At 41.9% G+C, this 15,726-nt stretch overlaps 1 protein-coding gene across 1 annotated transcript in view; it reads right to left on the bottom strand.

Annotated features, from left to right (window-relative positions):
- LOC145401948 (crustacyanin-A1 subunit-like) overlaps nt 1-15,726 on the bottom strand; it is a 76,935-nt gene that overhangs the window by 20,878 nt on the left and 40,331 nt on the right. Inside the window, exon 2 of the mRNA XM_080274054.1 lies at nt 10,805-10,910. Within this exon, the coding sequence (XP_080130180.1) occupies nt 10,805-10,910 (106 nt within the window). The remainder of the gene's footprint in view (nt 1-10,804; nt 10,911-15,726) is intronic.

Raw genomic sequence — 15,726 nt, forward strand, 5'->3', positions numbered from 1 at the left:
AATATTGAATAATCGGTTCGTATCGAGATACAGGACTTGGATACACTACGTCTATAGAGGTCGCAGGCAGAGAGGATAACAATTATTTAGCTGTGTACATGAAGAACTGGGAATATCGAAACTTGTTAACTACCTGTCTATCTATGTATTGCATTGCCTAAGGGGTGGCCACAAACAAGTCGCCTCCATGTCGCCCTGTCCCTCGCCATTTCACTGCCGTGCTCCCAGCTCACACCTTCCTCTCCCATGTACAGACGTCGGAATAAGTTCGTTTCCTTTTCCGTGGATTAAGGTGATTGTAACACTGCTCGATGGAGAGGTATCCCCTCCTCCTCCCTTCCTCATAGTCCCACACTCCCACCCAACCCCCCAACTTTTCTCTTCGACCCCATAACCCCACCCGGTACCCTCCATACTCTCGTTCACAGCCAGCTAGGGGTTTCTGTACTTCAAGCATCTCTCTGATTACGTGTAGTCCGAACAACTAATAAAGGAATAGTACAGTATATATCACACACCAAGTTAGGAAAAGGCTTACTACACTGTGTGTGTGTGTGTGTGTGTGTGTGTGTGTGTGTGTGTGTGTGTGTGTGTGTGTGTGTAAAAAAGGTGTCTACTACCGCAACATATAATCACGGCAGATTTCTTTCTTTCCTCTGTGTGTGTGTGTGTGTGTGTGTGTGTGTGTGTGTGTGTTCTTACCTAATTGTATCTTTACAGGAATGAGTCCAGCTCCTGCTGTCCCGTGTCTTAAACCATATTTATCGTACATATCCTTAAATTTGTGAATTGTTTTGGCACACACTATTTCATTCGGTAGTGCATTTCCACTGATCAGTTGCTCTGTTTGGGAAACTGAATTTCCTCACGTCTTTATCACCTCTCTTCTTATGCAGTTTTTTGCAGTGTCCTCTTGCTGATGCTTTCCCATATGTTAAGTAATCATTTATGTCTATTTTCTCCTTCCCTGATATGCATTTATATAGCATTATCATGTCACCTCTTTTCCTTCTCTCCTGTAGTGTTGGTAGATTCAGTTTATTTAGTCTTTCTTCGTAGCTTAGATCCCTTAAGCTTGGTATCCATCTTGTAGCGGCCCTTTGAACTTTTTCAATCTTGTCTCTGTGTTTTTTGAGATGAGGACTCCAGACTACTGATGCATACTCGAGGGTTGGTCTGATGAATGATGTTATTATCCTTCTTAGCATGTCTTCATTTTTGTATGTGAAAGCTATTCTCATATTTGCAAGTAGTGTATACATGTTCCGTACCTTTTCACTGATGTGGTCAGCCGGAGATAGTCTGTTATTGATAATCACACCTAGATCCTTCTCTGTTTCTGATGTGTGTAGGGTTTTATTTCCTAACGTATAGAACCAATCAGGTCTTTTTCCTCTTTTACCAAACTTGATTACATGACACTTGTCCACATTGAATTCCATTTGCCATGTATTACTCCATTCATGAAGTTTATTTAATTCTTCTTGTAGCTCTTTACAAGAGTCTGTGTTATTAATTCTCCTTTGTATATTTGCATCATCTGCAAACATATTTAGATGGCTTTCATTTCCAGTGTTACTGTCTATATCATTTATATACACTAAAAACATGATTGGTGCCAGCACTGAGCCCTGTGGTACTCCACTAGTCACTTCTCTCCATGATGAATATTTTCCCCTTAGTACTGTTCTCATTTCTCTTCTTACGAAAAAATCTTTCATCCAACAATACAGTTTGCCTCGAATTCCTCCTTCATGGTACAGTTTCCATAAAAGTCTTTGGTGTGGTACTGTGTCAAAAGCTTTCTTTCCTTCAGTCCATATCCCCTTTGGCCCTTTTCCTCACAGAACCACAAATCTCACCCTCTACCGATATATCTCCATTTTGTTTTCCCGGTTACCATCTCCTTACAAACTTTCGAAACAAGGGCGACACCTGTTGTTATATCAAATCCCAATATGCAGTTGATACTATTTTAAACTTCACTTCATCCAGTTTTGATTACTCATTATATAAATTAAATTGCCAAAACATTACCAAATATATCTGTGTAGTTTATCGTTCCCCCAATGCCTCTTCGGAACCCAGTGTATTTGATTCCATATCCACTCAGTTGAGTAACCTTGCCCTTGCCCTTGGCAATGAAATTACCATTTTGGGTGATTTTAACATACACAGTGTTGAATGGTTATTGCATTCTGCCCGGACTGACGACGCTGGTCTAGAATGTGAGCTGTTTGCGGAATCATTTAATCTCACCCAGTTGGTAAAGCAACCAACCAGAATACCTGAAAATCCTGACCATAATGCCCATATCTTGGATTTATTCTTGACAAATAATCCAGATCAATACAGGATAGAGGTACTGTCACCACTTGGATCCTCTGACCACAATCTCATCAAAGCCTCATTAGTTAACCCTCCTACACCTCCCCATTCCGAACCTGTCAGGGTGACCCGATGGCACTTTGACAGGGCAGACTGGGATGGATTTAGAAATTATCTTGCTGATGTTCCATGGCAGTCTTTCTTCTCTAGTGATCCCAATTCTACCCAGTCCCACATTTGCGACTTAATACTAGCTGGTATGGATTTATTCATACCAAGTCAACAGTTCACTAAAAGATCAAACTCTCCAAAATGGTTTGATGGCAATTGTGCCAGAGCAACAGCCCAAAAGTCATTAGCATATAACTCTTACTTAAAATCAAAAACATCTGAATCACTCTCCCAATTTAACCCGTCACGTCCCGAGGTTTTCCACACCTCCGACATCCCCCAGTCCCGAGGTATTTTCGAAATTTTTTTTTTTGGCTAAAACCTTCGCTTTTGGTGAGAAACATCGAAAATTCATAGAGAAATCGCTCACCTGAGGTTTAAAATACTCAATTCAGGTAGGAGTTCCTCCTTACCTGACTGGGTTTTCTAACATGCTGGCACCAAAGAAAACGAGTTCTATGGGAGGATAACTATTTTATCCACTCAAAAACGGTATTTATTTATTTACTTGGTACGAATGTATATGTAGTATGAGAGTATATTGGTTTTCAAGCAGTAATAAAGGCATTATAAGCATTGTTTCACTCACAAACTAATCACCATACCTGACCTTTATTTGCCACATTACCTGATCATTATTTCTGGCTGTTTCTTCTTCTAATGCTATGTAAACATTGTCCTCCACATTGTCATAGATTGGGGAATCACTCTGGCCCTGAATATCTTTCCTAGCCAGGTCACTGGTAACAGGTGCATTGCCGAGACAATGGCATGAGGGGGGGAGGGGGGAGGTTATGCGGTGTAAGGCATTGTCCCTGCTTGGCATCTTGTAGAGGAATAGAGGAAGGTGTCCCGTGTATACATACGGAGAATCACGCACGAAAATTGAAAATTGTGCAAATTAGGGACCTTGCAATTGCACAACGTACTGGTACGTCGCCGGGACTGGCAAATGCAAATCATTGCAACGTACCCATACGTCGACGGGACGGGGCGGGTTAAAATTGCTAGAAATCATGCAAAAGCTGTATTAAATCTATCTAAATCAAACTTTCTTCAAAAGCAAGCATCAAAACTACTTAACAACCCTAATGACAATAGAATATTCTGGTCAACTCTTAAATCTTTCAATAATAACTTTAACAAGTCATCTTCCATTCCCCCACTAAAATCTTCAGATGGCAATATTACAAATGACCCACGAGGGAAAGCAGATATCTTTGCTAGTACCTTTGCAAGAAACTCTACCATAGATGATACCAGCCAGAATGTCTCAGTACTGGAACTTGATTCTCCCGAAATTGCCCCACTTAAAATACAGACAAGATTCGTAAAATCCATCCTAGACAATTTACCTACCAACAAAGCTCCAGGCCCTGATGGAATTCCGCCAATTGTTTTGAAAAAGTGTTCCCCTGAACTTGCCTCTGTCCTAGCTAAATTATTCAGACTATGCATACGTAATTCTTTATTCCCAAATTCATGGAAAGAAGCCAATATCCACCCAGTTCCGAAGAAAGGAAGTTCGTCTGACCCCTCCAATTACAGACCAATAGCTGCCACATCTTCTCTTGGTAAGGTATTTGAAACTTTAATTAATAAGCATATTGTTAAACATCTTGAATCCAACAACTCAATTAGTGATAGACGGTTTTCGCCACGAAAGATCCACCATTGACATACTCAATCTCTTAACTCATACCATCCATCAATCAATTGATCTTTTTGGAGAAACTCATGCAGTAGCTCTTGATATCTCTAAAGCTTTCGACAGAGTATGGCACCGTTCCCTGCTGTCCAAACTCCCTTGCTATGGACTAACGTCTTTTGTTCCTTTGATTTCTTCTTATCTTAGTGAGAGGAAAATAAGAGTAAAAGTAGATGATGTATATTCGAATTTCCACTCAATTAACGCCGGCGTGCCGCAGGGATCGGTTCTGGCGCCAACCCTATTTCTGGTTCATATTAATGATCTCTTATCTGTCACTCACAATCCCATTCACTCATATGCAGATGACTCAACACTACATAGTTCATTCACACTCAGACATCCATTTACAAAGTCTAATATCTCTACCTCTCAACTCAGTACAGCCATCTTCATAAATCAAGATCTATCTACAATCAGTGAATGGGGACAAAACAACCTTGTCTCTTTTAATGCTGGTAAAACTAAATATATACAGTTTACTAATAGACAGATATTACCAGATTCGTACATTACCTTCAGTGCTACTAATATTCCCATCTCCAAAAATATTGAAATTCTTGGTGTCTCACTTAACAGTGCCCTCAGCTGGACCTCTCATGTCAGATCACTTGCTAAAACCGCCTCAAAGAAACTTAGATTATTGTACAGAGTCCGTAACTTCTTCGCCGATGAGCACTTAGGTATAATTTATAAGAGTCATGTGCGCTCTCAGCTTGAATATTGCTCACCCTTGTGGAATAGTTGTGGAGAGGTTGCATTAAGACAACTAGACAAAATTCAGAATAAAGCAGTTAGAATCATCAACAACCCTGCCATTACATATAAACTACCTCCCCTGCAAGTAAGAAGGAATGTTGCCTCCCTTGCATTATTTTACAGATATTTTTTTGGCAAATGCTCAGACGAAGTTGCGTCCATGGTGCCACCTCTCCATGCCTTCCCTCGTGCTACACGGGCATCTGGTAGCGCTCATGACTGAAATGTCACTCAACCATATTGCAGAACTTCTGCCTATCAGAATTCTTTCATTCCCCGAACTGCATCTCTCTGGAACTCGCTTCCCCAGAGTTGTTTTCCTCCAAATTTCAACCTACAACTGTTCAAGTCTAACTGTTACAGATATTTTATGAACAGAGGACACCAGTAATCTGGTGTATGGATTATTTTGTTTTCCCCATTTGTTTTTCCTTCCTCCGTTCTGTTATTAAAAAAAAAAAAAAAAATAGATACTGTCCACCCATCCTTCTCTTTCCTGTAATGTGTCTTTTACTCTGTCATAGTAGCTCAACAGATTAATAACACATAATTTTCGTTTTCTGAAACCAAACTGTCTTTCTGTTATCATATTGTGTTCTAGATGATTTACCCAAGCTTTCCTTATAAGGTTTTCTAATACCTTGCTTACAACACTGGTCAGTGATACTGGTCGGTAGTTGAGTGGATTTTGTCTATTCCCTTTCTTGAATAAGGGGACAATATTTGCTTTCTTCCAAATATCAGGTAGTTTACCTTGACTCAAGGATTTCTTGTGTGTGTGTGTGTGTGTGTGTGTGTGTGTACAGTATGTGTGTGTGTGTGTGTGTGTGTGTGTGTGTGTGTGTGTGTGTGTGTGTGTGTGTGAGAGTGTGTGTGTGTATGTGTGTGTGTGTGGGGGGGTGTAAAAGAGGTGTCTACTGCAGCAACATATAATCACAGTAGATATATTCTCTGTCTGTCTGTCTGTCTCTCTCTCTCTCTCTCTCTCTCTCTCTCTCTCTCTCTCACTGTGTAGTAAGCCTTTTCCTAACTTGGTTTGTGATATATACTGTACTATTCCTTTATTAGTTGTTCGGACTACATGTAATTAGAGAGGTGCTTGAAGTACAGAAACCCCTAGCTGCCTGTGAGCGAAAGTATGGAGGGTATCGGGTGGGGTTATGGGGTCGGAGAGAAAATTGGGGGGGTTGGGTGGGAGTGTGGGACAATGAGGAAGGGAGGAGGAGGGGATACCTCTCCATCGAGCAGTGTTACAAACATGGAAAAGGAAACGAACTTATTCCGACGTCTGTACCTCTCCACTCCATCCCTCCAGCTCATCCTTGGCATTAAAGATCTGACGGAAAAGGGGTGAAAGTCTGCAGCTATAGCGGTAGTGCGTGGCCTCCATAATGATGATGGTGTGCAGGCAGGGCAGCACACAAGAGTAGTGTTCAGTATATTAGCGACACCTTAAGAGTGAGGCATCTTTGTCGGTGGATCAGGCCACCATCACTCGATTTTACTCAGCTTACGGGAGATATCGATGTGAAGAGATTTATGAAGGCTAAATACAGCCACTGTATTTCGATTAGTCTCTTCGAAACTAAACAAAATCGTATAATAGTTGCAATAATAAGACAGAAGCTCATAATCAGCCTGAAGGAATCTACAGAGTGATGCTTCGAAGAGAGAAAGTGAAGAGGGTCAGGCAGCGTAGGTGTAGACGGGGCGATTTGTAATGGTGACAGGTGATTAAGAAAGGTAGCAACACATGTAAAGGAGAGGACGTGAGGAGGTCAGTAGGTATTCACTGAGGAGATAAAGAGCCATTGGATATGCGATATAACTAGAGGGTGTGGCAGATTAGAAATGAGTGGTTGGAAGGGAGGAGGGAGGAGAGATGGACAGCAAAAACTGGAAGTTGTAGCAGACCACAGAGGAGTGGTGGGGGAAGAAATGTGGAGGGCAGAGTGGAGGTTTTGGCAGCTGTGGCGGAGTCACCAATAACCAAAGATTAATTCTCTGTCGTAACTGTGATCTGTTTTGCAAGAAGCAAAAAGAAAACAAGGTGCAGAATTCTCACCCCTGACTAGCATTTTCTCATATATATATATATATATATATATATATATATATATATATATATATATATATATATATATATATAAGCAAAATATTAGTATAATTTTTAGTGTTAGATTCAGTAATTTATCACATCAAGTAAGATCTGAAGTATCGTAACCACAAGGTCACTGCCTCTATGTTTTATTCCAGTTAAAGCCAGACGATTTTATGTAGTTAAGACAGTTATACGGTAAGATTATGACTGTTCATACCGGTACTGAGTTACTACCCATAGCCATCTTATGGTCAGGACAACTTTAGTATTCTGTTCCAGCTAACGTCAGACGATTTCATCAAATCAACAGTGAGTTGTAGGAGTTTGAGCGTTCTGTCTGTCTGTCATTCATCGAACGCTTTTTCGCCCCGTTAGGAGCACAGGGGCCCGAGGCTTGGCTACCCAGCCCCAACATTTAAGGCGGGGCTGATCAACCTCTCCCTGTCGTGAGTGGCATCATGTGGGCCTTAGGCCTATACCCCAACCACCCTTCGGAAGCGCAATCTTACGGGCCTCATATGGTTGAGACGTCTTAATCCACTAGACAAGGTGGCATTTGGTTCTAGCCTATGGTTACCACCCAACGTAAAGAATGGTATTTCGGGTTGCAGGAAACTATTTGGCCTGTCACTCAGTATAAAACATAGAAATAAAGCGCTACATCGAGTGAGTGACGGTAGTTGTCCTCCCCTACATACCGTAGTTGAGTGGTATGAAAAAAAAAAAAAGCTGCTGAACTTTTCTTCCATGTTCTGTACTTGTACTTTTGTATAAACTGCCGTTTCCCTTACGATTATTGTCGTGTGTAGTTTGTAACTCTTTTCGCCTTGAAGCGACAGGTCATTCTTATACAGTTCTAATTTTGTTCAGGAATAGACTTTGCAGTTTGCCACAGGGAACTTGTTGGAAGAATGGAGAGAGGAAGACCAAGAACTAGGTGGGATAATGAAGTCTGGAGCACATAAAAAGGGGAATGCTTGGAGTGGCGGAATGGAATATTGCTGACTGGTGGAAGAGAGGCTGCGAAGAATAAGGAAGTTTTTAAAAGTTGCCATTAAAATGTTTACAGAGAACTAATTAAAAGTATTGCAGAAAACGTTAAGGGTAGACAATCAAAAACTAATTCTCGAACCCGTACGTCCTTGCTAAGCTGAGTGATAGTAAAAGAGTAAAAGAGGCAAGAGAGTCAGTGTTCATAAAGGGTGCCTCTTTGTTTCGTAGTCTCTTGACAATGATATTACTAAAAGACGTTGACTCTTCATTGTCACTGCCTCTTCCTCGAGATCATTCCAGTGGTTAATTATCCTGGCATTAAAGATTTGGTTCCCCTTAGTTTTTCTGTCTCTGATCTTGGCTGGCTTCAGGCTATGTCCTCTGGTCTGAGGTGAATGAGAGGAAGTTTCCACCCTTCTCTGTGTCCAGACCCTTGAGTATCTAGTATGCATCAGTTTTGTCACCTCTTTTTCCTTAGCTGTTCGAATATAATCAGACCAAGGTGAGATAGTCTCCCTTCTTATGTCATCTCAGCCAACTCAGGGACCAACCTGGTGGCCAGACGTTAATTGTACCTGTTCCAACTTGTTGATGTCCCTTTGGGTGTCCCTGAACGAGACCTAACTAAGGATTTTATAATGATAAAAACATGTCTGCATCCATGCATGTGAAGATTTTCTTAAATAATCACACAGTGGAGTTGCCAATGACTGTTGCCTTAGTAACCTACACTGTTGGTTTCAGGTTAGGGGTTAGCTACATAAACGCCCAGGTCTCTCTCCTCAGTAAAGGCCAGGAGAGTTTAGCCCATGTTGTATTTATAGCCAAGGTTTCTCCTCGCTTTGTGCATGACCTTCACTGAACTGAAGGAGCTACTTCCAGCTCCACTCTTGAAGTCGTGATGTCATCCTGTAGTGTCTCCCTGTCTAGTTCAGTCTTTATTCTCATAAAGGTTCTGGGATCATCTGCATAGAGCCGCCCAGTAGAAAGCAGTGTTTCCAGTAGGCACGGTAATTAATGTACAGCAGGTACCAGGTATATTGTTAATAGAGTTGGTCCAAGTACACCTCCTTGTGGAACGCCACTCCGCTCCTGGGGCCATTACAAGTGGATCTCCCTAATGTTGACCCTTTGCTTCCTCCTACAAATAAAACTCTCGGTCCATCCAAGGATGTCAACACCTATTCCAAGTGTTTTTAAAGTAATGCCTCAGCACCCCATGGGGTTATCGAAATGGATTCTTGCGGGCAGGCTATCCATCTAAAAAAAAAATAAATAAATAAAAAAAATCGTGTATGACAACTACGACTAACTAATTCGTGAATGTACGATATTTTATTGAAAACAAAAACAAAACCTTCCAATCAGCTGTTTATTTGTAGCCATTCTCCTTTTTTTTTTTTTTTTTTTTTTATACAAGAAACTGATATGAAAGGAGCAAACATTACCACAACTGCAACCGCAAGCACTAACTTTGCACCACAACGTCACAACTGCCAGGACCACATTATTACCCGGTATCCCTACGTCAAGTGGGGTTGGTGGAGGATTAGTGCCCCTCCCTGTAAAACAATTAACTCTAAGCCCTTGGCCACCCTGTCTGGGATACATGGAGTCTGGCAATGAATGAAAAAAAAATGAAACTACCACCATCATCAACAGTAGAGAGGGGGTATCAGGCTGACTTGTAGTTTAACCTCGGGGTATCGTGGCCGAAATCTTTAAAGAATCACTACCCTATTCCGAGAGGCCTTAGCTTACCGAGCAAGTGATGGTGCCGAGTGTATCGAAAGCATTCTTGCAGTCCAGGTACACCACATCAATGCTGTCTCTTCATCAAGGGAGTCTGTAGCTCCTCAAGGTATTCTGAAAGATGTATTAGGCGTCTGATCTAAAACCATGTTGAAATCTGCTTAGTAGGTTGTTGCCTTCCTGGTGTTCAACCAGTTTTTTTTTTTTTTTTTTTTTAAACAATTTTCTGGTATCATTCTTGTGGCGAGGATTGACTTAAGCAGTGTCCAGAATGCCTAAGCAGGAGCGAAGGCACACTCTCTTAGCACCTTGGGGTGGGCTCTTGTCAGACCCATGTGCTGACGTGTCTGAAGGCCTTACAGGACGCATCTTCTGCATTGCTGCAACTCCTCGCCCTGAAACAAAGCCTGCTGTCGTGGAAGGTGGTAATAACTCTCCTCCTTAGGACCCTTTAGAACTCCTTGTTGAGGAATTTCCATGTCTCATGAGTGGAATTTGTTACTGAGCTGTAGTCGGGAAAGGTCAGTCTGTTTGAGTATCTTGCCACACCAGAATCACCACCAGAACCACAACCACCACAACTATAGACTCACCATCATTTGCAAACATTACCACAACTGCAACCGCAAGCACTAACTTTGCACCACAACGTCACAACTGCCAGGACCACATTATTACCCGGTACTACCACCATCATCTACACCATTGCTGCCACCAACACCACCAAAATTAACCCAGATCTCTACCACAACCACTATCACCAATACAACTGCAACCACAACCGCACCACTGCAGTACCGTACTACATCTGCTGCCACCACCACCACCACCACCACCAGTGCTACAACTGCTACCACAACCACACCACCACCACCACCACTGTAGTGCTACCAATGCTTACACTTGTGGTAATGAAGGTAGCGCAAGTGTTGGCTAGTGTGCACGCGAATTAGCAAGGTGTGTGTAATGTAAAGCCCATATTGCAGACTTACCTGTGTGGCATCGAAGGTGGCTCCTGGGTTGGCCTGTGTGCACCTTCCCTTGATTAGGAAGTTGGGTCTGTCCTGCGCCGCCACTGCCACCGCCGCCATCGCCAGCCTGAGGGAGGAAGGAGAGGAATATTTATGCCTTGTGAGGAAGGAAGAAGATGGGGAATACTTAGGCTTATGGGGAGATTTACAAGGTAGGTTTATGCATGGGGAGGTTAGAAATAGAAAACTTCAATGAGGAGGTTAGATGAAGACAGATGCATGGGGATACTAGAGGAAGAACACTTAGATTAATGGGGAGGTCTGAAGAAGAAAAAGAAGACTACAGATATTTGGGGAGATTAGAGGAAGAAGACTTTGATTAATGGGGAGGTTAGAAGAAGAAGAAAAAGAAGATGACATATATATGAGATTAGAGGAAGAAAACTTTGATTGGTGGGGAGGTTAAAGATAAAGAAAAAAAAGAAGACGACAGATATATGGGGAGATTAGAGGAAGAAGACTTTGATTAATGGGGAAGGTAGAGGATGAGCAAGAAGTAACAAAAAGACGAAGAGAATGATGATGATGATGATGATGATGATGATGAGGAGGAGGAGGAAGAGGAAGAACGACAAACAGCAAGACGGCTGAGGAATTATGCTTATCGACTGCACGAAGGCCATCAAGGCACGCAATACATTATGCTGAGTGCCAGTCTTTCCCTAGAATACGACCAGTGACCATCGATGTTATATGCTGGTCCCGAATTGTACTGCAGAGTGAACAAGTCAAGGGGATCCTGCAGGAAGGGGAAGGGGGGGGTTAGTGGCAGCCTGGAGGTGTGGGGGAGAGGGGAGGGGGGAGAATGAGGGATAGGGGAGGGAGGGGGTGAGTGATGGGGAGGGGGGGGTTAGTGGCAGCCTGGAGGTGTGGGGGACAGGGGAAGTGGGTGAATGGGGGATTAGCAAGGGAGGGGGCGATAAATGGTGACAGGGAGCGTGTACGTAGGTAGAATATAACCTCGTAAAAGGTGGGTAGCTATGGAGAGAGAGAGAGAGAGGTAGGTAGGCCTAGGGTGGCGATGTTGGGATATTAGGTATCCCTCAAGGTCCCTCGCTGACCCGACAGGGACCCTGATTACCAAGGATCTCAGCCCTTTCACTCCAGTGACGTGTGTGTGTGTGTGTGTGTGTGTGTGTGTGTGTGTGTGTGTGTGTGTGTGTGTGTGTGTGTGTGTGTGTGTGTGTGTGTGTGTTTTCTTGCTATCTGTTTTTTAAGCCAAGGACTTTTCAAACTGGCAGGGTTAATCATAGGCTCCTTTAATCACTTCATTATGATGAGAGAGTCTAAGCTGTATTAAGCAGACTGATGTTACCTAAGAAAATGAAAACGACGTTCTCGAGTTGAACAGGTTAACGTTCCCAGGCTTCAGTGACTTATTCTCACCTGGATAAATCATCTGCCGTTAGCTAGAGTTGAATACTAAAGTTGTCCCGGTAAGGAGAGGGTTAATGGTGACAGTATTACCACTCCCAGGCTCCCATAACACTTGATAAATAAAACTGGTGTTAACTGGAATAAAACCCTGCAAAAAATGCGGCCTTGAGAGAATTAACGAGTCATGATAAGCAAGTTACATAGGCCTATCAGCTTGCAGTAATCCGATGTAGTTTTGTTTGCATAATTGTCCTTTTTAATAAATACCGCAGTTTTGTTAAGTGCTTGGTAGCGGCATGAGAAAAGATAACGGAATAAAACTTCATTTTTTACCCCTGCAACTTCAGCACAGGAATGTTGTAAATATGGAGCCAGCACTGTATTCTGGGAACGTATTTATAAGAATAAAAAACTGTGAGATTATATTCAACCGTTATGGAAACATGTTCAGCCTACACATCGGGTGGGATCTTTTATAAATACCACCTCTAGGCATTTCAGGCTCCCGTACTAGAGTCGGTTTGTTGTCATCTGACGGAACGGGACCAGTCCCACAACGTACATATTGTATATAATCGTGGTTGTATGAAATTCGCTAAGTCTTAAGTATGAGGCAGGAGTAAGTATTACTGGTTACTATAGTTTGTTTATACCTGATGGAAACTGTGTCATTCCCACTTGGTTGTGGTTGTATGAAACGCGATGAGTCTTACGTATGAGGCAGCACTCAGTCTCCATTTATTTTTAACAGACCGAATTACACCCCTTCCACAAGTTAGTATGAGTATTAAGTAGTGGCTGAAATTTGACGAGCCGTACTATGGTACTGGAATGAGTCTCCTTGGTTACTGTATTCGGATTGTTTTTACTTTAGGGATCTGGATTACTCCTAACACTTGATTATTACATTGTGGTAGCATGAAGTTTAATAAACCTTATATACTGAACAGGAATGAGTATCCTCCATTACTGGTCAAAGCGACCCTCCAATTTGACTACATCTGAGCATCAACTGAGCGGAAAAGGGGTTGGGGATCTTCAGTCATACTTTATATATATATATATATATATATATATATATATATATATATATATATATATATATATATATATATATATATATATATATAAAACATACAGGCCGTTGCTGTTGTCCTTAAATAGCGCTCCACAAGAAACTCATCTCATGGTATCTTAGCCTATATGTATCGGGGACGTATAGTCTGCTGGTATGGGCCTGAGTATGGTAATGGGAGTATGTAATGAATATATGATACAAGATCTATATTCATAACTCAAACAGAGCCGTACCCGCAACACACAAGAAGTCGGCCGGCGGAGTGGATCATCCAGTTTATCCATTATATCGCTATGATCTGGTTTGGCCGGTGATCGTCCTCTTCACTTTCCTACAGGTAACGCCAGGCGGGTTTGACTAAGGAGTGACGTACCGTACCTGAACTAAAGGGACTGCAGCCATCTCCATTAGCCCCTTCACTGCTATCACCCAGTAAAATTTCCTCATCACATCTTCAGATGAATTTTTTCAGCTTAACCGTTTGAAGCCCATTATTATTATTATTATTATTATTATTATTATTATTATTATTATCATTATTTTTGGCTGTCACGATTTTATTCGAGTTGGAACAGAACCTTTATCAATCAAGGGATTTATGAAGGTTGTATTCACCTGCTTCAATTTGCAGTTTCTCCTAAACTGAATAAAATCGTCGGGTTGTATCAAGAATTAGATTAAAAATATGATCGGACTGAAATAATATGAGAAACTTTATGTACTGATTGTGATCATTTACCCATCTGCACCGTTCATAATTATCCTGGCAGGAACTTTGATGAAAGATTACTTATATTATTTCATCTGAGAGGCCTCTCTCTCTCTCTCTCTCTCTCTCTCTCTCTCTCTCTCTCTCATATATATATATATCTCTATCTATCTATATCTATCTATCTATCTATATATATATCTATCTATCTATCTATCTATCTATCTATCTATATATATATATATATATATATATATATATATATATATATATATATATATATATGTGGAGCCTCTGTGGTGTACAGTGGTAGAGTGTGCGTGTCGTACAGAGGTGAACCAGGGTTCGCGCCCCGCCAGGGTAATAAACTTTGAGAGTGTTCACCCGGCCACGTACTGCTTTGGCGAACACAAGGGGTGCTGTGGTTGAACCAGTGTCGCTCACTATAAAGTATGCTTGCATCCAGTCGGCTTGCATGGGCTGATTACACTTGGTTCACAGACTACACACACATCCAAAGTCACTCCAACACAGTACACAACACTTACAAGCACTTCTCACCCTACATACAATCTCTACCAGACAGCCTAAGCCACTTGGTAGAGATACATTGGCTGTATCGTCCCGACTTCGGTCAGGATAGGCCGGTCCTGCAGTGGTTACTCAAACGGCTGATATATATAATATATTGCCTATTGGATAAAAAAAGACAAGGGTTAATATTATGCATGTACCACACAGGAAAATATTAAATTCAGTGATAAGAGTTTGTTTTTAGTGATGTTGCTGCCAGACGATTGCATTGGGCATGGTAAAGCCCGTGGAGGCAAAGGGGTTAGTCAAGGCTGTACCCAACTTGCTCCAGTTTGAAAGGTCTGTCATGAGCTGCGGTGGTCGAGCAGGTAGAGGTGTGACCTGCAGCACCAATAGATCTAGATTCGTTCCCGGCTGGTGCAGGGAACAGTTTGAGGATTTGAATTTCGTTAAAATTGACATAACTGATCTATCATGAGACCCGCCGACATGCAAAAACACCCCCACTAATACCAAGACATCAGTCCTGAATAAGACAGCTCTAGCATATATTCAGTATGGATATATTCAGTATGGACTGTGGGTATTAGCGCCGACAATTTGAGCCGTGGAAGGTGAACTACGTACGAGTAGGACTGCTAGGCCCAGGGAACGGGCGACTTACCGTATGCCCAGAGTCGGACACATTTAAAAAATAAGAAATTAAATAAATAAATAAAATCGTCCTGAGGGTGCAACATATTACGAAAGTCATGATGGTGACGGAATGAAGGTGTTGACTCATGCATTAGTATGACGTCTTATTTTAGCTTGTTGCCACCTCCACACGATTTTATTCAGTTTACCTCTCGTACTGGAGGGGTTGATGAATACTATCTGTAAACCCTCCAATCGAGAAGTCTACTTATAACTGAATGAAATTTGGATACAGCAAAAGCAAACTCAAAGAATATGGTATATGAAGTGGCTGAAAGGGTTAATCATAATATAAAAAAGTAGTCGGAGATTTTCGTCCTTTTGTAGCTTCCTTCGCGTAGCTCAGTGGCAGAAAAGGACAGTGCTGTGCTCTGCGTGACTAGCACCATATTGTAGTGCTGACTGCTTTTTTTTTTTTTTTTTTATGCGAGGAAGAAGGAGCCAAAGGCCATGAGCCCGCAATAACAGTTCCCACCAAGAGAAAAACAA

The sequence above is a fragment of the Coenobita brevimanus genome, chromosome 57 (genome assembly GCF_032717465.1).
Source record: "Coenobita brevimanus isolate Jiangsu-jjx chromosome 57, ASM3271746v2, whole genome shotgun sequence".
Taxonomy (NCBI): domain Eukaryota; kingdom Metazoa; phylum Arthropoda; class Malacostraca; order Decapoda; family Coenobitidae; genus Coenobita; species Coenobita brevimanus.